Raw genomic sequence first — 24,649 nt, forward strand, 5'->3', positions numbered from 1 at the left:
TCTCTTTTAGTAGGCCTATACGGCTCTTCCATTTAACATCAGTGCTTTTATGGGAGATTGCAATTTGTCTGAGTAACTGTATATAATTGTTTAAATGCCAGTGCTTCCCAACCCTGGTCCTCGTGTACCCCCAACAGTACACATTCTCATTGTAGCCCTGGACAAACACACCTCATTCAGCTCATTGAGGGCTTGATGATTAGTTGAATCAGGTGTGCTTGTCCAGGGTTACAATCAAAATGATTACTGTTGGAGAACTGGAGGACCAGGGTTGGGAAACACTGGTTTAAGCAGCTAGCTGGCAGAGTGCCTGTCTTGCTCTGTTTGTCTGTCTGTCTATGGCTGTCTGTCTATGTCTGGCTGTCTGTCTATGTCTGGCTGTCTGTCTATGTCTGGCTGTCTGTCTATGTCTGGCTGTCTGTCTATGTCTGGCTGTCTGTCTGTGTCTGGCTGTCTGTCTGTGTCTGTCTGTCTGTCTGTGTCTGTTTCTGTCGGTCTGTGTCTGTTTCTGTCAGTCTGTCTGTCGGTCTGTGTCTGTTTCTCTGTCTGTGTGTCTGTCTGTCTGTGTGTGTCTGTCTGTACAACCAACAAAATATCAGAAAGCAAAACTCAGTCTGCTTACCTCAGGTATGTAGCCTATAAGTTGTTATGGCCATGAACTGGAAGTGATGTCTGATCCTCTGTGGCTGAGCTGTGATGAGTTCAGAACTGGGAATTTTGCCAACCCCAGTTCAGACACATTCGTTGGAGTTGGTTAGGAGAAAGAGAGTCAGTAGTGTAGGGGTGCTGCTAATCCATTAGCTCCAACTCAGTTGATGGTGTTGTCTCTTGACAGGGTGTGATGATGTTGAATCTCCCATAGTACTGATGTGCTTGTAGTGTCCATTGATTTGAGTACATAATAACCAAGGAATGTCTGAAGCAAAATGGCATTGAAAGTGCATAAAAACTGTTAATACTGTCATATTTCCTATCACAAATATAATGTTCAAAGGGTATTTTCATTGGATACTTTCTCTGTCTTGGGTTAAACGTTGCTATATGTTAATAATAATACTTGAATGTGGTTATTACAGTTTGTGTTACCATTGTAATCAATAAAGATAATTTACAATGAGAACCTCTAAGAATAAAAACAAATACACTTTTCCCTTCAATGTTCTAATATGAAACCTGCTAAAAAGGTGTAGAGCACACCATCGTTAAAACACCTCTTGTCCCTTCTTCGGACATCTGCCTCCATTTTAAAACACAAGCCAATTCAAGGCCGTTGTCACAATTCACAACAACTTCATATGAGCCTCTTCTTCTTCCTCCTTTTCCTCCTTGTTACCATGGTCTGTGTTGAGACTTCACAGGGTCCCTGCCACTCGTGTCCTGCCCAGCGAGGAACCTTATTCTGGGGCTGAGATCTGAGGCCTGCTCCCTGAATCACCCCCTCCAGGGCTAGTCTTTTATTGATCCAGACTGAGCCGTATTGACTTGAGCTGGGTTAGCTCTAGCCTGCTAAGTTTTGCAGAGCTGAGGTAGGTTCTCTCTGTCTCTCCTAGAGAGGCTTATCTTACGTGAGTCCTCACTGTAACCCATGCCTTTGGGTGTCAAACAGGAGATAGAGATACAAGAATAGCTCCTAGGAAGGTTGAATATTGTGCAGAAATCTCCTCTTTTGAAACATAGTTGTTATTCCAACACACATGCAAGCGACTCATTAGATGTGTGCCCATTTTCAGTGGTGCAAAAACTTTTTAAAAAAGACCCATTGCAGCCGTTTTTATATCTATATCCAATCATTTCTAGGTAACAATTAAGTACCTTAGCTTAAAATGGACAAAAACAGCTTTTTAGCAAATTCTTCATGCAAGACTTTTGTTAAGACTGTCTGGGAGTGGTCTGTGTGGGGATGGGAAAACTTAAAACTAGCTGTTATTGGCAGAGAGGTTAGAAACTCCCTTTGTTATTGGTCTATTAACTAATTTACCGCCTGGTGATGTCACCAGGCAAGCCGAAACTCCCGCCAATGCAAACAGGTTGATTAGACGACTGTATTTCCAACTAGCAAATATTAGGAAATAACACTGATTTTAAAAAATCACACTTTTACAGTGTTCGTTTCATCAACTGTTGTACAATATTATACAAAACACAGGAAAAAAGCATTTCGACTGCACTGGGCCTTTAAGTAGGACAAATGGCAGGCTATCTCCCTCTCATAATTCAGATCAGGCTAGCTGCTGTTATATAGACTTGCCTAGAGCCCATGTACTCTGTGAGCAGCATGGGTCATCCACAAATGATCTCTGCACCCCTCGGTTTGTGGCCAGTTTCTCAAGTTCCTCCCGATGAGTATTACTGTTCTTGACTTGGAGAAGGAGATAAAGTCAGAGCCTTACAACAGGCCCTTCAGCATGTAATGACCGAGTCATAGGTTCAATTGTCGCTGGGGCCACCAATACAAAATGTATGTACTCACTGATGTAAGTCGCTTTGGATCTGCTAAATGGCCTATATTAATGTCCCAGTTCAGTCCTCCCACCACAGGGGGAGCTACCTCCCTGACACAGATTCCCTCTACTACACAGAGCTCTCGTCCGGTTTGGGCAGCAGCTGTGTGTGCTTCCTCTTCTCTAGGATCCTGTTGAGTTCCTCAGTGAAGGAGTAGCAGAGAGGAGAACTGCTGTCTGCGTCACTCTGTCTTAACAACACATAGCTGTTACCGTGCATCCTCCGCAAGACGCTGGGTAACGTCGCCGATAGGCCGTTGGGGCTGGGGAAGTCTTGCAAGTCAAACTCTGATTGGTTGAGGGCAGTGTGGGGGGTCTGAGGAGGCGGGGGGAGAGGAGGGGCAGGGGGTGGGGGGTCCTTGTTGGGGGACGACTGGCCCTCCCCAGGGACGATCTGGAGGAAGCCCCCTTCATGCGCGTCACTGTCCCCCGGTTGTTTGGAGGCACCGTTACCATTACAGATCCCATTCCCATTACAGTGGCTGGAGATGGTCTTGAGCTCTAGGTGGGTGGAGCTACTGTGGCGTTTCTGATGCTGCTTCCTGTGTTTTTTCTTCCTGTTCGTGTGATTGGCAGAGGCAGCGGCGGCAGCGCGGAGAGAGTACTTCCCCCTGTGGCCGCCCCGAAGACAGAAGCCCACGTAGAGGAGAACCACTGTGAGAACCAGACACAGACCCCCTAGGATGGTGATCATGGACAGGTACATAGCCTCCATGCTCCTGGGGGAGAGCAGCTCCGAGGTGGGGGGAGATGGGCCGGGGGAGGGGGTAGCAGGGGCCTCTCTGAGGAGGGGGTGCCCTGGGTGGAGGAGGGGGTCAAGGCTGGATGAGTCAGAGTCCCGGGGGTGTAGTAGGAGTAGTCTTCCTTGGTGGGGTCCATGGGCGGGGGAGGGGGTTGGGGCATGTCTAAACGAACTGTCACAGAGTACGTAACCACGGCGACCCGGATGCCATTCTCAAGGGCGTGGCAGGTGTACTCGCCGCTCTGCTCAGGTCGGGACTCAATGACCAGGAGGCCATCATTTCCCACTCTGAAGCCGGAGTCCAGGCCGTAGCCCTGCAGCTCTGACCCACCCAGAGTCCACACTGGGGTTGCCAGGTTGGAGCCGAGTTCACACTGGAGCAGCACGTCATCTCCCACCATCACAGACCGGCTCCGGTGCTGGACTAGCTCTGAATGAATGGCAACACACATACATAATGAGTATCCTCTCACAATAAGACTGATATACTGTTATGGATTTCAGAATAGACACTAAAAGGCCCAAGACATTGTACTATGTGTTTGGGAGTTATATGCAACTTCTATACAACTTATCAGACTGCATATATGACTCTAAAATCACTGGTGCATAAAGAATTCAATATGTTACATTCTCCCATTTAAAACAATTGCATCATAATCAGAAAAGCTTGAGGATCTCAAATCCTGAATTGCATAGTATTTTCTAACTTCTTAGTATGTAAAGTGCATCAATGTATAAGTCAGATTCTCTTCTGAAAGTTCTCTTCAGACCTATCAGAAATATGATTAGAGGTGCTATGGAAACGAGGGTGCTGCAGAGACAGCATGCATAACCAACTTTCAAATATTAACACAACTTTTAAATCCCTCAACTTTCCAGATAAATTACATCTGCACGACAATACAACTAAGTATGGTTGGTAAGGCCGGTCTGTGTGTGTCTGCGTACCGTCTGCTGTGTCGCTGTCACATCCTCTGTTCCCATACAGGACGTCCTGACTCAGGTTAGACCTGACAGGAGAGGAGAGGAGGAGAGACTGTTAGCGTGTCATCAAGTGCGCACACACACACACACACACACAGAACTATTCATGTCACGTTCACCAGCACAGTCAACAAACATTACGCCCAGTTCAGCATTACGCAACAGTTGTGAATGCATTGCAGAGATTGCAACACAGACAGAGATATACAGAAGATAAGATAAGTCAAATCAAACACACAGACAGACACAAGGGCACCAGCTAAAATGATATTACTCAACCCCATCACCTGACAGTGACGTGATGACACACACACACACACCTGTCAGTCTGTGCTGTGATGTCCACACAGTCCTGTCCATCCCAGCCACAGTAAGGGTCCCGGGAGAAGACACAGTCGTAACAGGAGGTGTACCTGCTACAGGTGGAGAGAGGCAGCTGGACCACACAAGAGGGAGAACCTACATACACACTCATCTAGAGGGGAGAGAGAGAGAGCCTCTCTGTGTTATTGAAAATGGGCTAGAGCAAAAGCCAACAGCAGTGGATCTGGGTTAGCGGTCCTTCACTTAGAATGACAATAAACAAAACATACAAAACATAATACTAGCCGTGTGAGTGAAAATGTGCACCTGTGCGTGTGTGTACGTGTGTGTACGTGTCTGCACGTCCGTTTGTGAGTGTGTACCTGTGTGTGTGAGATGACCAGGCTATCCACAGGCTGTGGTTGGTCAAACAGCTGTAGCTCCTCTATGATGTGTAGATGGCCCTTGACCTCCACAGCCCTGTGCAGCCAGCCATCGTCTGAAACAGGAGACAGAGACAGGGTCACAACACACACACACATACAATGGGATGTACTGTACATGTGGTTTGAAGTCTGTTCCATTCCATTACTGGGATGATTGGTGATCGCAATAATTGACTGCCTAGTGACACACAAATTAATCACATGTACGCAGACACACAACATAACACATGCACACCATAACCCTCCCCCTCTCTACACCCCCACCAACCTGTGCCCATGAACAGAACATGGTAGTTCTGCCCGTCCAGCCCCTCCACCCTGTGAGCCGCCAGCTGGGTGTAGTCTGTGGTCCTCCTGAACAACAGGGGGCGCTGCTCTGTAGACATGACTTGCTGGGACATCAGAGGGTGTCTCCTCACAAAGTTCAACACGTCGTCTGGCAAGGAGGTGGAGGAGTTGATACCTCTAGATCTCAACTGGTCTGTTATACACTATAGACGAGGGAAGAGGGGATGAGAAGGATGGAGAGAGAGGGGGATGAGAGGAAGGAGTTGACACTTCTAGATCTCAATGGGTCGGTTATACACTGGAGCGAGGGGTTAAGAAAAATACATTCATAAGAGAGAGGGATAGAGGAGAGAAAGAGGTAGAGTTGAGGCCTCTGGCTCTCAAATGGTCTGGATGTATGGATGAATAAATTAATGGGGATAGATGCTGTAGATGGATAGAGAGAGATGAGAGGAAGATATAGCCCTGGAATGGTAATCGAACTCATTGAACACGTGTGTTTGATACCATTCCATTTACTGCATTCCAGCCATTATAATGAGCCATCCTCCCCTCAGCAGCCTGCTGTAACCTATTAGCCACTATGAGTTGAAAAGTCAGTGTGTGCAAGCTGCTTATCTCTCTCCACCTGACTAAGCGAACAACTTCTCTGACTTTGTCCTCTGTAAGATGTCATTGCCAACTCTGCTAAGAGGCTTTGACACTGCCACTACAGTTAAGACCCAGAACCGTTACTTCCTCTACCCCATTTCACAGCTAGACCCGGAGAGCGGAAATGAAGCTTTTCGGCATTGAAACGACACTACTGTGGATCACGACCCGTCTCATTAATGATGTCATTCCTTTGGAACCTATAATAAGTCATCATCATAACTGTGCAGAGTCTCGGCCCAGCAATAATCACCATAGAAAATGGCTTTCAACGACATAAGCTCCTTCCATTTGATCCTCATCCAAGAAGCTGCCACTCAGCTCTATGATCACTTTTTCCATCTTTCCTCTCTCTCCTTCCCAGTCCCTCCTCCTCAGTCTGTTTTTTTATAAACCCCTCTCTCCCCCTCACTCCTCAACCTTTCTCCCTCCCCACCCTTTACAGTCTCAATCTCTCCCTCTCCCCAGTTCTTCATGTGAGTATTTAGACTCAGTAGATTGGATGTTGGGATGCTGGGGAAAGAGGAGATAGATTAGGGGAAACTTTACATCGGCAACTAAGAAGACCTGACTGGGCCTGTTATATGGAAGTCTGCTTGGACAGCAAAAGACGAGGCGTGTGTGTGTGTGTGTGACACTCACTGATCCAGGTCGTGGGTCAGGGACCTTGCCAGTGTACTCGCTCCATTTGGCTCCAGAGTCCTGGTTCTCTATGTAGGGCCCATCAAAGACCCGCTGGAGCTCAGACAGAGAAAACTGGCACACTGCCGACGCCTTCACGTTCTTCCTATAGCACACACACACACACAAACACAAACAAACAAATGTTTGAAGGTTGCCGTAACATACGAAGACGTTGATATGTTCAACAGTTACATTGCCCTAAACAGTTTGTGATATCCCACATAAAGAAATGGGGTTTGGGACTATTCCATCTATTCCACTGGTTTCATTAGGTTGGACAAGATAAATGAAGTCACTCAATTAAGAATTCCCAAAATATTGGAGAGAAAACTAATACTATTTGGACCAGATCTGGTGAAGAGGTACAAGTGACTGTTCCAATCCAGGAGAGCTCAAAGCTAGGTTCCTAATACAAACAGTGCTGTCTCCAGGGACATGGTCTGTAAACACTACAGCACTCAGAGGACACGTCACAAACTGATACAGTATAAACATCTCTCTCTCCCAATGGATGTTTTCATTGACCTGGGTCACACACACACACACACACACACACACACACACACACACACACACACACACACACACACACACACACACCAGCAATAAACCTTAGGTGTTACTACAGCGACAGCTAAAATAGATCAGAGATTGACATAGCGGAGATGAAAAGAGAGATAGAGAGAGAGAGAGCAGGGGGCATTGTGACAAAGAGAAATGTTCAAAGCTAATCAAGAGAAGCTCTACGTCTCCTTTGACATGTAAAAAAGGGAGTGAGGTGAACAGAGAGAGGGAGAATGAGAAGAGAGTAGGCGTGAAGGATAAGAGAAGGTATGAGTGGGAGAGAAGAGAAGGAGAGGTAAACAAAAGAAGGAATGGGGCCCTTTAAGGGAATGGAAAAAAAAGACTGGGAGAGAGCGTTGGTGACCAGAGCTGAGCTACTATATCACCTGATACTCAGACAGCCAGAGGACATTGTGGTCTCTCATACACACATCCAACCCATCATTGACATTGCCAAGTGTAACCTGACCATAGAGGTCATAACTACAGTCTCTCTCTCATATATATCTCATATACATCTCACATACATCTCATATACATCTCATATACATCTAGTTCTACTACTACTCACCACTCGAGACCAAAGACGCCGTAGAACAGCGTGTCGTGAGGTGTGTCCCCCGACAGCGTGTACACACTCCTCAACACGTTGAAGTGGAAGTCATATTCCGGCAGGGAACACACCAGTCTGGCCTTCAGGAACGATGTCCACCTCTTCTGGAGGGTCAAAAGACCTCCTCTGTCTCCCTACGAGAGAGGGAGGAGGAGGGAGGGGGGAGGAGGAGGAGAGTAGAAGAGGAGGATGGAGGGAGAGGGGGAAGGGAAAGGAGAAGATGAGGGGGAGTGAGAAGAGGACAGGGGAGAAGAGGAGGATGAAAGAGAAAAAGAGGGAGCAGAAGGAGAAATAAGGTTAGCACTCAACATATGGACAACCTAAACTAAGTCCAGAGAACATGCCTTTCTTGGGCACAAAGGAGGGTCAAGGGAGGTTATCGTATCTGCAACGTTGTTTACTTTTTCAATCTACAGCTCCCCCGGAGCTAAGACACGAGACAGAGAGCATAGCCATGGGAGTGTGTGTGTGTGTGTGTGTGTGTGTGTGTGTGTGTTTGCATCTGTGTCTGCTTAGCAACAGCACAGCCCTGTGAAAGCCCATTAGCAACCCTGTTGAGAGGGGTGATACACACTAGACATCAAGTGCACTCTGCATTCGAGAGTGTTATCTGCTGCTGAGAAGCACACACACACAGCTCAGAGGGCAAGCCAGAGGCAACGTATACATCAAAACACACCCTCTCTTTCTACTAAAGTCGAGGGCAAGCGGTTTTTCAGGAGCACAATGCTCAGAAGTGTTGACCAGGTGGTATCTAAGCTGATCAAATCAGATCATTTGACACCTGTCCTCAACAAATAATATCTCACTTTGACATTTTCTTCAGTGTCTAAAAGTCCTTGCCCTGGTACAGTAAGTCAGTGCCTAATGCCCACAGGGCCACCCTACCCTGCTCTTCCTTCATCTCTTTCTCCCTCCTCACCACTCTCTCCTGGCTTCACATGGTATCTGCTCCTGGCTCTTCTCAACCTCCCTTCCAACCCACATCCTCCTCACCCCCTTACACCTCTCCTCACCTTACAGACTCGTCCAACCCGTGCCACTCTAATGTGGCTGTAGTATGGTGTCTGCTCCTGGCTCTTCTCAGTAAAGAAGTAATAGATTTTATCGTCATCTCCGGTGGTACTGCCCTCACTCTCCCTCACCAGGGCACTGCCCACAAAGTCAGCCTCTGGGGAACAAAGAAACACAGACAGCGTAATGAAACATGCCAACTCTTCACTTAGAAATGAATTAAAACTGTTCAAGCAAATAAAACCTATCCTTTTAAATAACAGGCAGAACAGAAGGTGCTGCTTGTCTTCTTCGAAGACCTGGTGACTTGAGCATGAAAATAAGCATTCAAATAGATCTTTGAGAAGGACCATAATGGCCAAAGAACCTGGAGGGCGGGAGGGATGGCGCTCATAGGTATAGGTCCTTTGAGAGGATTTGATCCAACCCCAGGGTACTCACCATCTAACCAGCATGTGTTCTTTGTAAGGATCTCTTCTAGCCCCAGGGTACTCACCATGTAACCAGCGTGTGGGTGCCTCCTCTGTCCTCACTGTGGGGGAGGGGAAGTTACGTCGGACATCCGGGAAGCCCCGGAACTCATACTGAGACGCTGTGTACATCTGCTGGTCTGGACCAATACAGGAACAGCAATGGTTATTGGTAGGTTTACAGTTCAGAACAAGTATGACATTAGCATTGAGCATAAATAAAAATTGTGAAAAATCCCCCCCCCCCCAAAATAATAATAATTGTTTTATATATATATATATATATTTTTTTTACATCTACACTTGGCCAAAACATTGGCTCTCATGTTTGGTGACAGAACACATCTCAATAAAGGATTACAGTAGTCATGTATAACAGGGTCTAAGAATGGTTGTCTTACCTACGATGAGGCCAGTGTAGCCTGTAGCAGGTCCATATGGACACTTCTCTCGGCCCTCCTCAAACTCAGACGATACTTTAAACCTCCCCTCATCCTACACATGAGAACAGGAGGTTAGGGAGGCTAGTGACACAGTGCTATAAGGGGAAAGCGGGATACCTAGTCAGCTGTACAACTGAATGCCTTCCACTGAAATGTGTGTTCCACATTTAACCCAACCCCTCTGAATCAGAGAGGTGCGGGGGGCTGCCTTAGATCGACATCCACGTATAGCATAATATGTTTCATATTGTGTCAATTACTGTGGAAGGGGGAGAGAATCGACCGACACAATACCTTGAAGGAGTTTTTCTAAATAACTAGAATACCAAATAACCCATTGAGAAATTATTGCATTTTTTATGCATGTTCATTCTATGACTTAGTATGCTTAGATTCCTTACTATGTATGCACAGAGAGGTCTGAAGGCGTAAGTCCCACACATGTAGAGATGAGTTGAGTTAAATCTCTGGAGAAACCTGATGTGGTTATAACACTCTGTCTGTTGGGAGAGAGAATACATTAAAAGAGAGAGAGAGAGAGAGAGAGTGAGAGAGACTATGAGACATGAGTGAGGGCGAGAGAGGGAGGGAAAGAATTGTTGAGATTAGTAGATTTAAACCTCCTTGGGAGAGAGAGGGCGATACAAAGAGGGTGAGGAAGAGAGCTGGAGAGAGAGAGGTTGTGATGAAGGCACTCTGCAAAATAATAAACATATCACAGAGAATAAGAAAGAGAGAGAGGGATAGGTTGTGCTCTAAGGAGAAGACGCACACTAGCTGGGATATGAAGAAATAAAGATACCTACCTTATTGTCTTTCCCTTTGCTCAGACACTGCTGTTTTTGCACCGTCGAGGCTTCCCATTCAATCTGATAGGAGAAAGAGAGAGAGAGAGAGAAAGGGAAAAAAGGAGAGAGACAGCGATAGAGGGAGAGACAGGATAGAGGGAGAGAGAGACAGAGAGAGTTAGACAAAGGATCAGTTCAGGTGAGAGAGAAAGAAGGGAGTGTTGTTCATGACAGTTTGACCTGTTTAATCTGTACAAATCTATCACACACTTCTACGACTTGATCTTTGTGGAGCATCTATACTGTGTTAGTGGAACGTTAACAAGGGTTCTTGGCTAACTACATTTACACCAGTTTTATGGCAGGGTGTCATGTGAAACAGGGCATTGAGTTTCTGTCCTAGTGTGGCTAGATTAAGTGACAGAAGATCATCATTTTGTGCCCTTAAGGATAACTAGACAGTGGGCTAATGTTCTTGGAGAGACAGTCACTGCGTCCTAATAATATCTCCCTTTTCCTGAAGTGTACACTCGTTCACTACTTCCCAGTTCCCACAAATCTGAAAAGCATTGGATTGGTGACCCACATTGGTGACCCAAAGTGACCCACATTTTTTATATCAGTCATGTCTTTCAAATCATTGGAGGAAAGTGAACAAGTGCACACTTTGGGAGGAAGGAGTGATAATTAGGACCTAGCCAATGACTCAAGGTGGGGTTGTTTACCTTGCAATAAAGATGTTTTTTATAAAATAGTGGGAGTGGTAAGATCCTAAATCCTCTACTGTAAGTTCCCTGAAATCACACGTATGCACAATCTTGCTCTCTCTCTTACAGTGCGAGCTGTGCTGTCTGAGATGTCTGTGGCGTTGAGAGAGAACGCGGCCCCCCGGGCCCCCACATAGAGAAGACCCTTGTCCTCCTCTAGTAGCAGAGTACTGTAGTTCACTACTGAGGACTGGAAACGTCTGCAGCCCAACAGACCTGGGGGGAGATTGAGGACGGGAGGGATGAGAGAGAGCGAGAGAGAGAAAGTTAAGAATTCATAATAATTTATTAAAGTACGTGTGTGCCTGTGGGTGCGTGTGCCTGTGGGTGCGTGTGCTTGTGGGTGCGTGTGCCTGTGGGTGCGTGTGCCTGTGGGTGCGTGTGTGTGAACCTGACTCAGCAGTATAGCATCTGCTCTAATTGGTTCTCCAGTTGAGAGGCTATGATATACTAATGACCAGACATAGTGATTAGGGTCGGCATCAGGAACATAGAGATATAATAATTAGCAAATCATTCTAAAACATTTGGAAATATTTAACTTTTATCAATTACAAACCCTCCCCTAGACTGAAATAAAAACACAAAACCCTCCCCTAGACTGAAATAATGTTTAAACCATGTCCCTCCCCAATATTCCTCCATGTAGGCCTACCCCGTTCTGTAAATTAAAAATGGTCCTTAAGGCAGGTTTTGTGCACAGGTTTTAACTCCATATTAGCAGAGCAAAACAAGAACATTTAAAATGCTTGTTTTGTTTGAGTTCAGGGCGTGGCGGCTCGCTTGCACATGGTTTGGGTATGATTTTAAATGACTTTTCTGGAGAATAAAGTAATTTTTTTCCCTAAAACAAAAAATGTTGGAATCATACCACTGCAATCCCCAAGTGCACCCAAGATTAGCTATGTGATCAGTGATAACACATTCTTAGAAAATTGGGATGACTGGCAGTTGAGGGGAAAACAACATTAATAATAATAAATGTGCACAGAATAGAGGATCCAAGGGTTTACCGTTTTAACCGAACAGGATCTTTTAGAACTCTCCATTGATCAGATGTGGTAGGAAAGGAAGAAGATCAAACACACAGGGATGGATCTCATAAAGATATGTGTTAGGTTGTGTTAACACAGCAGGATTATTTTAAACTTTAGTCATTACATTTGACATTTTAGTCATTCAGCAGACACTCTTATCCAGAGCGACTTACAGTTTGTGCATTCATCTAAAGATTCACAGTAAGTACACTTTTCCACTCCTTCAAGACAGTTGGAAAAGCATTCCAGGTGAAGCTGGTTGAGAGAATTCCAAGAGTGTGCAAAGCTGTCATCAAGGCAAAGGGTGGCTACTTTGAAGAATCTAAAATCCCAAATATATTTTGATTTGTTTTAACACTTTTTTGGTTACTACATGATTCCATGTGTTATTTCATAGGTTTGATTATTCTACAATGTAGAAAAAAGTAAAAATAAAGAAAAACCCTGGAATGAGTGCGTCCAAACCTTTGACTGGTACTGTAAAAAAGTATGTACCTCAAACACCTTGTACCCCTGCACATTGATATAGTACTGGTACTCTCTGTAAATAGCTTTATTCTTGTGTATTTTATTTCTCGTGTTATTTTAATTGTTTAGTTGGGAAGGGCTCGTAAGTAAGCATTTCACGGTAAGGTTGTTCATTTGCCGCATGTGACAAATAAAATGTAATTTGATGAGGGATCCATTTAGGATTTGTCATCGTTACCCCTACCTCCTTGGAACATGCATAAATCTGACTATGAGTGATTCCTGTCAGATCCACATTATGACCTAAAGTGAAGAACATTACAAAATATGACATTTTCCCTCTAATTGATTGAAAGTGCTTCAGCAGTAACCTATGTACCTAGGGCCTGCTTCATACAGCATCTGCATACCAAACGGCACCCTATTCCCTTGATAATGCTCTACTTTTGACCAGGTATTCCCTATATAGTGCTCTACTTTTGACCAGGACCCATGTAGATCACCAAATAGGGAAAAGGGTAGCCCCTGCTAAAGCACTCATTTATCCAGCTGTATTTCTCGCAGGACAGGAAGTTAGCGGGCTAACCCATACTGTGTGGCTAATTAGCGTTGGAGGCTTACTCACACTGAGAATCAAACACAGAATTTAGCAGCTGTCGCTAACACTGTGAGGGGTCACAGAGGACTACGAGAACTATGTATACAATGTTCAGTTGAGGGGTAGCTAGCAGTGGTTCTGGTTCGATACTTCTGCAGGTGCTAACTACTAATCCCTCACTAGGCTCTGTGTGAGTACAATGCAGACCAATAGATTTTAAAGTCCGTGCCGTGCTCCAGGATGCAACCCCACTCAGTCCTACACGCCAAACCCACAGGCGTCCAATAGAAGTGCAAGATAAATTGTCCGGTCAACAGTCCATTCAACACATCCCAAACACTTTACCTTGGTGTGAGACTGGGATCAGGGCTCTCTGACATCTGCAAGAGGATAAATACACATTGCACCAAGGAAAGGATGCGAGAAATCGTTTACATTCAAGCTGGCCAGTGTGGCAACCAGATCGGCGCAAAGGTGATGTATAATATAGAGATAAAAATTCAGTACTCAGTCCCCCCCCCTCTCTCTATCACTGTCTTGTTCTCCTTCTTTCTATCATCAATATCATTGACTTTTTCAGAGGTGTTTGGTTAGATTTGACTGTGCTCTCTGTCTAGTTCTGGGAGGTGATTAGTGAGGAGCATGGAATCAACTGCACTGGGGACTATGTGGGCGACTCAGACCTTCAGCTGGACAAGATCAGTGTCTACTTCAACGAATCCTCGTGTGAGTCTCTCTCTGTGTCTTTAATACAGGAGTCAACATTCTATGTCAATCTCTGTAAACATCCCTTGTGTATTTACATTAGTGTATTAATAAAATGTTTTAGTGCAGTAACAGTGATCAAAGTAATTCTCATTGCGTACTCAAATGTATTAGGGAACTACATGCAGCAATGTGCGCATTTATCCAGTCCATTCCCTTAATCATGTGTCTCTGTGTGATTGTCTCGCCCCAGTCTCCAAGTATGTCCCCAGAGCCATCCTAGTGGACCTGGAGCCAGGAACAATGGATAGTGTGCGCTGCGGACACATAGGACACCTCTTTAAACCGGACAATTTCATCTTCGGTCAGTGGGGGTCTCTGCTTTGTGATGATGTCACCAAACCAATTTTGCTCACTGTGTACATTAATAGCTGCCTAAATCATCCATAAACCAGCTTAAGTTATCCTTATAACAAACTACCTTATCTCCCCCCATGCTCTAGGTCAGAGTGGAGCTGGTAACAACTGGGCTAAGGGCCACTACACAGAGGGAGCAGAGCTAGTGGAAGCAGTGATGGACGTGGTGAGGAAGGAGGCAGATAACTGTGACTGTCTCCAGGGCTTCCAGCTTACCCACTCCCTGGGCGGGGGCACAGGCTCTGGTATGGGGACCCTACTCATCAACAAGATCCAGGAGGAGTACCCCGACCGTATGATGGCCACCTTCAGCGTGGTCCCCTCCCCTAAGGTATCGGACACGGTGGTGGAGCCCTACAACGCCACCCTCTCTGTTCACCAGCTTCTAGAGAACACAGACGAAACTTTCTGCATCGACAATGAGGCGATCTACGACATCTGCTTCCGCAAGCTCAAGCTCCCCACACCCACCTACGGAGACCTTAACCACTTGGTGTCGGTCACCATGAGCGGGGTGACCACATGCCTTCGCTTCCCAGGCCAGCTCAACGCCGACCTCCGCAAGCTGGCCGTCAACATGGTACCCTTCCCCCGCCTGCACTTCTTCATACTGGGCTTCGCCCCGCTCACTAACAGGGGGGGCCTGCAGTACCGTGCCCTCACCGTGCCTGAACTCACCCAGCAGGCGTTCGACGCCAAGAACATGATGGCAGCCTGCGACCCGCGTAATGGGCGCTACCTCACTGCGGCGATGGTGTTCCGGGGTCACATGTCTATGAGGGAGGTGGACGAGCAGATGCTGGCTATTCAGAACAAGAACAGCAGCTACTTTGTGGACTGGATCCCCAACAACATTAAGACAGCGGTCTGTAATATCCCACCCCCTGGACTCAAGCTGTCCGCCACCTTCATAGGTAACAATACAGCCATCCAGGAGCTGTTCAAGCGTCTCTCTGAACAGTTCACCGCTATGTTCCGTCGCAAGGCCTTCCTGCACTGGTACACGGGAGAGGGAATGGACGAGATGGAATTCACCGAGGCCGAGAGCAACATGAATGACCTGGTGTCTGAGTACCAGCAGTACCAGGACGCCACCACTGAGGAGGAGGTGTTTGAGGATGAAGAGGAAGAAAAAGGAATAGCCTGAGATCCAGAACAAAAATGTAACTTTCTTAAACCATCAAATAATGGGCCGTACCAACACCAACAAAATCGTAATGATGTTGCAAATGCATCCAATGACATTTTCACGTGACATTTTTCATGATTTTTTGTTGTTGCTTTGTCTGAGTGTCTATAGCAGTTAGCCCAAGCAGGGTACCAAAATGCCTTGCCGTCTCAGAAATGGATAGTGACTTCAAGTAGCACTTATTATGTATATAACCCATATTGAAGCCACTTTGTAATTAACTTGTTCTCCTGAATGCATTATGTGTTACGCAATATTTATATTATTAAAGTTAAGATTTTTTTACTGCACAATGTTTGGAATTCTATTTCTATGGTTGGTGGGAGTCAAAGTTCACCTTTATAATAAACGATTACATGCATCTATCATCGCATTTGCAGAGGAACAATAAAATAACATTCCTAATGTCATAAGGAGGTCTAGGCTACAGGTATGCTATTTTAGGCATATGTGAAGCAGCTCGCTTGCCAGCCATGGTCCCAGCAATTTGAAAAAATGTTTTTGAATTTCGCACGCTGTCTTTTCTGCGGAATGCTGTCGAGAGGTCCCGCCTGCCCTAGAAAGGTTAATACAATTGGTTGGCCTAGGCTACAGCATACAAAGCAGAAAGAAGACAATTTCCAAATAATCAGCTGGACAAAATTGTCGTCTGTCTGAGCGACCTGCTCCGCCCGCAGCATGAAACATGTGGCCACGCCGCAATGATCTCTGTCAGGACCCGCAGACTCTCTAGCCTACATTCGGTAATAGTAGTCCTAGTCACTGCAGCCTAATATGTTAATTGAACTCACGACTTAAAAGTTCATCGAACTCACAAATTTAAAAAGACCATTCTGAATAGAGGCACATTCGGGGCTTAGCCCCAAGGGGTAAATTATTTTAGGAGGTCCAGAATTTGTTTTTCCTTTTCTAAACACATTACATGGAGACATGTAGAATATTTTTTAATACCACAAAAATTAACAAAATGACACAGACAAACATAGATAATTCTAAACAATCTTGTCTTGAGTGTAACCAATAGCCTAGGCCTACGGAAAGAGGGGAGACAAACAGATTGTACCATATGACATCCATCTCGCCTGGTGGAGAAAATGATAGTCCTAAAAAAATAAAACTTTCCAGAGGCACAGACTCAATGATAAAGAGTGTGACGGCTGGGCTTAGTCTCGGAAACCTGACCAACAGGTAACCGCAGTACCCAGGGTCATGATCCCACCCAGACTGTCTTGGTAAATTCTAAAAGGGAAAAACAAAATGTTCCCGGGGAGGCTCCTTTTCAGACAGACAACTATCCCAACAAATGGCCTGTAGGCAGACATGCCAGAACATTCAAATTCAAAACGAAAGTGGCTTTCAGATGTATATTTTTAGGCTACCCGTGGAGTAAATGTCATTCCGGTTCATCTGCTCTGTCGTATTGTCATCACATGTTAAGGTTGAACACTGAGTTCCTCAAAAGCCTGTGCAAAACAAACTAAGTTGGAATAGTTACCACTTTATTACTATAGGTAATCAAATCAAATCAAATTTTATTTGTCACATACACATGGTTAGCAGATGTTAATGCGAGTGTAGCGAAATGCTTGTGCTTCTAGTTCCGACAATGCAGTAATAACCAACAAGTAATCTAACTAACAATTCCAAAACTACTGTCTTATACACGGTGTAAGGGGATAAAGAATATGTACATAAGGATATATGAATGAGTGATGGTACAGAGCAGCATAGGCAAGATACAGTAGCTGATATCGAGTACAGTATATACATATGAGATGAGTATGTAAACAAAGTGGCATAGTTAAAGTGGCTAGTGATACATGTATTACATAAGGATGCAGTCGATGATATAGTGTACAGTATATACGTATGCATATGAGATGAATAATGTAGGGTATGTAAACATTATATAAGGTAGCATTGTTTAAAGTGGCTAGTGATATATTTACATAATTTCCCATCAATTCCCATTATTAAAGTGGCTGGAGTTGAGTCAGTGTCATTGTCAGTGTGTTGGCAGCAGCCACTCAATGTTAGTGGTGGCTGTTTAACAGTCTGATGGCCTTGAGATAGAAGCTGTTTTTCAGTCTCTCGGTCCCAGCTTTGATGCACCTGTATTGACCTCGCCTTCTGGATGATAGCGGGGTGAACAGGCAGTGGCTCGGGTGGTTGATGTCCTTGATGATCTTCCTGTAACATCGGGTGGTGTAGGTGTCCTGGAGGGCAGGTAGTTTGCCCCCGGTGATGCGTTGTGCAGACCTCACTACCCTCTGGAGAGCCTTACGGTTGAGGGCGGAGCAGTTGCCGTACCAGGCGGTGATACAGCCCGCCAGGATGCTCTCGATTGTGCATCTGTAGAAGTTTGTGAGTGCTTTTGGTGACAAGCCAAATTTCTTCAGCCTCCTGAGGTTGAAGAGGCGCTGCTGCGCCTTCTTCACGATGCTGTCTGTGTGAGTGGACCAATTCAGTTTGTCTGTGATGTGTATGCCGAGGAACTTGAAACTTGCTACCCTCTCCACTACTGTTCCATCGATGTGGATAGGGGGGTGTTCCCTCTGCTGTTAGTATTAGTAGTATTATTAATATTATATTGGAATATGTAATATGTGTACATATTTAAGGAAGGTTTTAATTTGCAGTGTACAAACTTAAACATGATGAACAGAAATTACATTTACTCTAACGGGTGGCCAAAAATACATATATGAAAGCCACACCTCCAATCTTCTGATAGGCTGCCACCTCTACAAGATATTATTAAAAAGGTAAAAATAATACCTTCACAAGAGGGATTCGTCAAAGACCGTTTTCAGAGGGGTTCCTCAAGGAACCTTTTTGAACTGGAAAGGATCCCCCAGTGTGGTAATTCTTTCAGGATCAGTTTAGCCTTTTGTTCACAACTAATAACATCACATGGACAGGGGGAATCTGATGCTAGATCAACATTCCTATACTGATTCATGGAAAGAGAAGACTTGTGGACAAGAAATGTCTGATTTCTTCACCCCGTGAAGGTACTAGCAGCTGGTATATTTTGTTTAAGTTGTATTAAGAAGATTATTATCTGCAACTGTGTTTGAGCACTCACACACTTCATTATCAACAATAACTGTACACTCATAGAACAAAGGTTCTGGGCTGTCCCATAAAATAACCCTTATTTGTACCTGGTATAATCCTTTTGGTTTTCATGTACAGTTGCTTGGAAAAGTATTCACCCACCTTTGCATTTTTCCTATTTTGTTGCCTTACAACCTGGAATTAAAATGGATGTTTTGGGGGTGGTATCATTTGAGGTACACAACATGCCAACCACTTTGAAGATGCAAAATACTTTTTATTGTGAAACAAACAAGAAATTATACAAAACAACTGAAAACTTGAGCGTGTATGACTATTCACCACCCCCAAAGTCAATACTTTGTAGAGCCACCCCTTGCAGCAATTACAGCTGAAAGTCTCTTGCGGTATGTCTCTATAAGTTTGGCACATCAAGCCACTGGGATTTGTGTCCATTCTTCAAGGCAAAACTGCTCCATCTCCTTCAAGTTGGATGGGTTCCGCTGGTGTACAGCAATCTTTGAAACATACCACAGATTCTCAATTGGATTGAGGTCTGGGCTTTGACTAGGCCATTCCAAGATATTTAAATGTTTCTCCTTAAACCACTCAAGTGTTGCTTTAGCAGTATTCTTAGGGTCAATGTCCTGATGGAAGGTGAACCTCTGTCCCAAATCTCTGGAAGACTGAAACAGGTTTCCCTCAAGAATTTCCCTGTATTTAGCGCCATCCATCATTCCTTCAATTCTGACCAGTTTCACCATCCCTGCCGATGAAATACATCCCCACAGTATGATGCAGCTATCACCATACTTCACTGTAGGGATTGTGTTCTCGGGGGGATGAGAGGTGTTGGGTTTGTGCCAGACATAGCTTTTCCTTGATGGCCAAAAAGCTCAATTTTAGTCTCATCTGACCAGAGTACAATCTTTCATATGTTTGGAGAGTCTCCCACATGCCTTTTGGCAAACACCGTACGTGTTTGCTTATTTTTTTCTGGCCACTCTTCCATAAAGCCCAGCTCTGTGGAGTGTATGACTTAATGTGGTCCTATGGACAGATAACCCTGAAAGAGCTCCACAGCGGAGACTGAATTATCTTTGGTCTCTTTGTTGCCTCTCTGATTAATGCCCTCCTTGCCTGGTCCGTGAGGTTTGGTAGGCAGCCCTCTCTTGGCAGGTTTGTTCTTTCCATTTTTTAATAATGGATTTAATGGTGCTCCGTGGGATGTTCAAAGTTTCTGATATGTTTTTTTATAACCCAACCCTGATCTGTACTTCTCCACAACTTTGTCCCTGGCCTGTTTGGAGAGGTCCTTGGTCTTCATGATGCCGCTTGCTTGGTGGTGCCCCTTGCCTAGCGGTGTTGGAGACTGGTGACTGTCAGAACAGGTGTATATATAGAGGTCATGTGACAGATCATGTGACACTTAAAGCCCACCTGTGTGCAATCTAACTAATTATGTGACTATTCTAAAAGGTAATTGGTTGCACCAGATCTTATTTAGGTAAATACATATGCACGCACCACTTTTCCATATTTAATTGTTTAGAATCTTTTGAAACAATACTTTTTTAAATTTCACTTCACCAATTTGGACTATTTTGTGTATGTCCATTACATAAATCCAAATGAAAATCTATTTAAATTACAGGTTGTAAATAGGAAAGACACCAAGGGGGGTGAAAACTTTTGCAAGGCACTGTAGAACCATATGTGGAAAAGGAACCAAAAAGGATTTTCCTTTTAGGTTCTTAATAATCTCTTTTTTTTTTTTTTACAAAGAGTGTACTGTGTAGCTACTTATCTAGCGACTTATCAATAACAAGTGCCTCTCTATGGGCCAATTTCCCTGGACTAAGAAGCACTTCCAAGGTACAATCTCTACTGTTTGTTAGTTTAGAAATAGGTTAAGTCTGTGTACGGAAAACCACCCTTATATGCAGTAGAGGCTGTTGAGGGGAGGACAGCTCATACTAATGGTTGGAACAGAGCAAATGGAATGGCATCAAACACATGTAAATTACATTTACTCTACATTTACTCCACTCCAGCCATTATTACCTGCCTTTGCTCCCCAATTAAGGTGCCACCAACCTCCTGTGCTTATACGTTTTATATGTATTACACTACGTTGCTGGAAAACCTTGGTAGAGCATGTGCGAAGTTAGGTCTTGTGATGCCCATGTGAATTTACTTTCTTTTTCGGCTTCAGCCCAGCCTGACTGGAAGGTTTCTGTGTTTCATTTCTTATACTAGGTTTGAAATCCTATCTTTCTTCAGATTTTTTTACTTCCCAGTGACTAACATTGAGATTCATCAGACACAAAGGAAAGGTTCCATATTACATTACTTCTGGATGACAGTATTACGAGCCTATTGTATTCTCTCCCCTGGAATCATGTGAGATCTTCTGTAAGCAGAATTGTGAAAGACAATGCCATTCTCTCACACACACACACACACACACACACACACACACACACACACACACACACACACACACAGCCTGTCATTAAGAGAGGGGACAATGTGTGTTGCAGAGACAATGCCTGAGTTTAGGGGCGGACTGATTTGGAGGCCCCAGGCAGAGACCAGTCAGGGTAATCCTAGCATTTTGCTTCACTAAGGCAGAAGAGAGTATGAAGGAAAATAATAATACAGTTAAACTCTTGGTAAATAGTATGGTCTATAGCGTATCATGAGGTATTCTTTTATAAATATATACAGTTGAAGTCGGAAGTTTACATACACTTAGGCTGGATTCATTAAAACTCGTTTTTCAACCACTCCACAAATTTCTTGTTAACAAACTATAGTTTTGGCAAGTTGGTCTACTTTGTGAATGACAAGTAATTTTTCCAACAATTGTTTACAGAGACTATTTCACTTATAATACACTGTATCACAATTCCAGTGGGTCAGAAGTTTACATACACTAAGTTGACTGTGCCTTTAAGCAGCTTGAAAAATTCCAGAAAATGATGTCATGGCTTTTGAAGCTTCTGATAGACATATTGACATAATTTGAGTCAATTGGAGGTGTACCTGTGGATGTACTTCAAGACCTACCTTCAAACTCAGTGCCTCTTTGCTTGACATCATGGGAAAATCAAATGAAATCAGCCAATACGCCCCCCCCAAAAAAATTGGTTTGTCTGGTTCATCCTTGGGAGCAAATTCCAAACGCCTGAAGGTACCACGTTCATCTGTACAAACAATAGTATGCAAGTGTAAACAACACGGCCGTCAGGTAGGAGACGCGTGCAAATCAATCCCAGAACAACAGCAAAGGACCTTGTGAAGATGCTGGAAGAAACAGGTACAAAAGTATCTATATCCACAGTAAAACGAATCCTATATCGACATAACCTGAAAGGCCGCTCAGCAAGGAAGAAGCCACTGCTCCAAAACAGCCGTAAAAAAGCCAGACCACGGTTTGCAACTGCACATGGGGACAATGATCCCACTTTTTTGGAGAAATGTCCTCTGGTCTGATGAAACAAAAATAGAACTGTTTGGCCATAATGACCATTGTTATGGAAGTAGGAAAAGGGGGAGGCTTGCAAGCCGAAGAACTCCATCCCAACCGTGAAGCATGGGGTTGGCAGCATCATGTTGTGGGGGTGCTTTGCTGCAGGAGGGACTGGTGCACTTCACAAAATAGATGGCATCATGAGGTAGGAAAATTATGTGGATATATTGAAGCAATATCTCAAGACATCAGTCAGGAAGTTAAAGCTTGGTCGCAAATGTGTCTTCCAAATGGACAACAACCCCAAGCATACTTCCAAAGTTGTGGCAAAATGGCCTAAGGACAACAAAGTCAAGGTATTGGAGTGGTCATCACAAAGCCCTGACTTCAATCCCATAGAAAATGTGTGGGCAGAACTGAAAAAGTGTGTGCAAGCAAGGAGGCCTACAAACCTGACTCAGTTACACCAGCTCTGTCAGGAGGGATGGGCCAAAATTCCCCCAAATTATTCTGGGAAGCTTGTGGAAGGCTACTCAAAACATTTGACCCAAGTTAAACAATTTAAAGGCAATGCTACCAAATACTAATTGAGTGTACAGTATGTAAACTTCTGACTCACTGGGAATGCGATGAAAGAAGTAAAAGCTGAAATAAATCATTCTCTCTACTATTATTCGGACATTTCACATTCTTAAAATAAAGTGGTGATCCTAACTGACCTCATTTTTACTAGGATTAAATGTCAGAAATGGTGAAAAACTGAGTTTAAATGTATTTGGCTAAGGTGTATGTAAATTTCCGACTTCAACTGTATATATAATTTTGCTGTTGTTGTTGTAATTATTATTATTTAATGTTACTTGTTTCAGGTCAACGTCAAACAAATTTTTACATATGTAGATATATTTAAATTACAAAATGAAACAGATCATAACCAACAAACACCAAAACAAATAAAAAAACATACAAAAACAATACGAATTACACATTCCCTTTCAGTTCTCTGCTTTTCATTTTTCATTGCTTTAATATTTTTTTCTCACTCATTTCATTAACATTTTCGTTACATACAATTCATAATTTGAATGTCACAAAATGTGTGGCTGTAGTAAGAATAGCCATTGGTCCATTCTTATATGCACATGCCCTCCAGCTTTGTTTTGACATTTTCTCATAACATCTTAATTAATGGGAAAATCCAAAACAGATGGCCATGAGCGCATTTTCCTTCTTACACTTACAACTGGTATCAGAGAATTCTGCTTTCAATTTATTACATATAATGGGAGTCCTATGAACCCTTTGCATAATCTTACACTGCATCTCTACCTTTCTGGTACCAGAGGTGGAAAATGCTATCAGAGATACCAGGAGGAATTACCTTGTTATTTTTAAGGGGAGTCAGAACCTACCTTTCTCCCAAGGTGTTTGCAAATCTCTCTCCAGATCTTAAAGGTGCTGTTAAGAATCGGGTTATGTTTCACTTCTGTGCTGACTGAGTTTCTATCACCAGTCATAACACTGATTAATGAGTATGGAGATGTGAAACAGGAGTCATTACTGACCCAATTAGAGCAATGTTCATCCTGAGCCATTCTGCAGTTATGCGAGCACGACATGCCCAGTTATAAAATAGCAAATTAGGTAGTGCCAGGCCTCCTAAATTATACGGCAGCTGCACTACTAATTTGTGGTATTTTTCTGTGCTGTGCCATATAAAATCTGAGAGGTATTTATTGAGTTCATTAAAAAAAATGTTTTTGTTATATATAATGGCATCGTCTGGAGAAACAAAAGTCTGGTGAAAACCTTCATTTTAAATCAGATGAATTCTACCCATCCATTATGATGGCAGGTCCATCCACCTATCTAGGTCTTCATTCAATCCTAAGTGCAGGTGCAAAGCTGCTGTTAGACAGGTTAGCTGCTATTAGACAGATTGTGAAGTTTATTCAACAAGAAAAATTGTCCATTTGAACGGAAACTCATTCAAAGTGTTGTCACTCAAGCTCCCTAGGGGCATAGCTTCTGATTTATAAAAATACATTTTGTAGTCAGAAAAAGGAGCTAAACCTCTTAATTAAGTCAATAAGAATGGGAATAAAGGTTTCTGGGTTAGAAATTAATAGCAAAATTTCATTGCATATAGAGATATTTTTATTTTATTTAACTAGGCAAGTCATTTAAGAATAAATTCCTATTTACAATGACGGCCTACCCCAGCCAAACCCGGACGACACTGAGCCAATTGTGCGCCGCCCTATGGGGACTCCCAATCAAGTCCGGTTGTGATACTGCCTGGATATAATGTTCTTTCATAATAAGAATGACAGCCCCTCTGCTTTTCTCTTTTAGGATGAGTAAAAGACGTTGCCTATACAGTCTCGCTTTAATTTCTCATGTTCCAAGTCAGTAATAGTAGGTATCTTTAAAATCATG

The 24,649-nt window shown here is 43.8% G+C and overlaps 2 protein-coding genes across 2 annotated transcripts in view; one reads left to right on the top strand and one right to left on the bottom strand.

Moving 5' to 3' along the window:
- Positions 1–3,046: 3,046 nt before the first annotated feature.
- The window catches only part of LOC112256491 (semaphorin-4G), a 45,852-nt gene continuing 24,249 nt past the window's right edge, over positions 3,047–24,649 (bottom strand). The window contains exons 3-15 of the mRNA XM_024429800.2: positions 11,329–11,477; positions 10,513–10,575; positions 10,108–10,206; positions 9,665–9,758; positions 9,290–9,403; positions 8,796–8,950; positions 7,738–7,913; positions 6,561–6,705; positions 5,248–5,470; positions 4,917–5,032; positions 4,551–4,705; positions 4,195–4,256; positions 3,047–3,673 (exon numbers count right to left, since the gene is read on the bottom strand). Coding sequence (XP_024285568.2) covers positions 3,192–3,673; positions 4,195–4,256; positions 4,551–4,705; positions 4,917–5,032; positions 5,248–5,470; positions 6,561–6,705; positions 7,738–7,913; positions 8,796–8,950; positions 9,290–9,403; positions 9,665–9,758; positions 10,108–10,206; positions 10,513–10,575; positions 11,329–11,477 — 2,033 coding nt within the window. The 3' untranslated portion in view covers positions 3,047–3,191. The remainder of the gene's footprint in view (positions 3,674–4,194; positions 4,257–4,550; positions 4,706–4,916; positions 5,033–5,247; positions 5,471–6,560; positions 6,706–7,737; positions 7,914–8,795; positions 8,951–9,289; positions 9,404–9,664; positions 9,759–10,107; positions 10,207–10,512; positions 10,576–11,328; positions 11,478–24,649) is intronic.
- On the top strand, positions 13,663–15,959 carry LOC112256501 (tubulin beta chain-like). Its single transcript, XM_024429811.2, has 4 exons — positions 13,663–13,838; positions 13,982–14,090; positions 14,323–14,433; positions 14,573–15,959. The coding sequence occupies exons 1-4, from the start codon at positions 13,782–13,784 to the stop codon at positions 15,631–15,633; spliced, it is 1,338 nt and encodes a 445-aa protein (XP_024285579.1). The 5' UTR covers positions 13,663–13,781; the 3' UTR covers positions 15,634–15,959.

The sequence above is a fragment of the Oncorhynchus tshawytscha genome, linkage group LG01 (assembly GCF_018296145.1).
Source record: "Oncorhynchus tshawytscha isolate Ot180627B linkage group LG01, Otsh_v2.0, whole genome shotgun sequence".
In the NCBI taxonomy this organism is placed as follows: Eukaryota; Metazoa; Chordata; class Actinopteri; order Salmoniformes; family Salmonidae; genus Oncorhynchus; species Oncorhynchus tshawytscha.

What these genes read in the sequence shown, in the direction of transcription:
- LOC112256501 (XM_024429811.2), top strand. Translation starts at nt 13,782, where the DNA reads ATGCGAGAAATCGTTTACATTCAAGCTGGCCAGTGTGGCAACCAGATC. An exon ending in GCAACCAGATCGGCGCAAAG is followed by an intron (nt 13,839 to 13,981) that starts GTGATGTATAAT and finishes CTCTCTGTCTAG; the next exon opens with TTCTGGGAGGTGATTAGTGA. An exon ending in ACCGGACAATTTCATCTTCG is followed by an intron (nt 14,434 to 14,572) that starts GTCAGTGGGGGT and finishes CCCATGCTCTAG; the next exon opens with GTCAGAGTGGAGCTGGTAAC.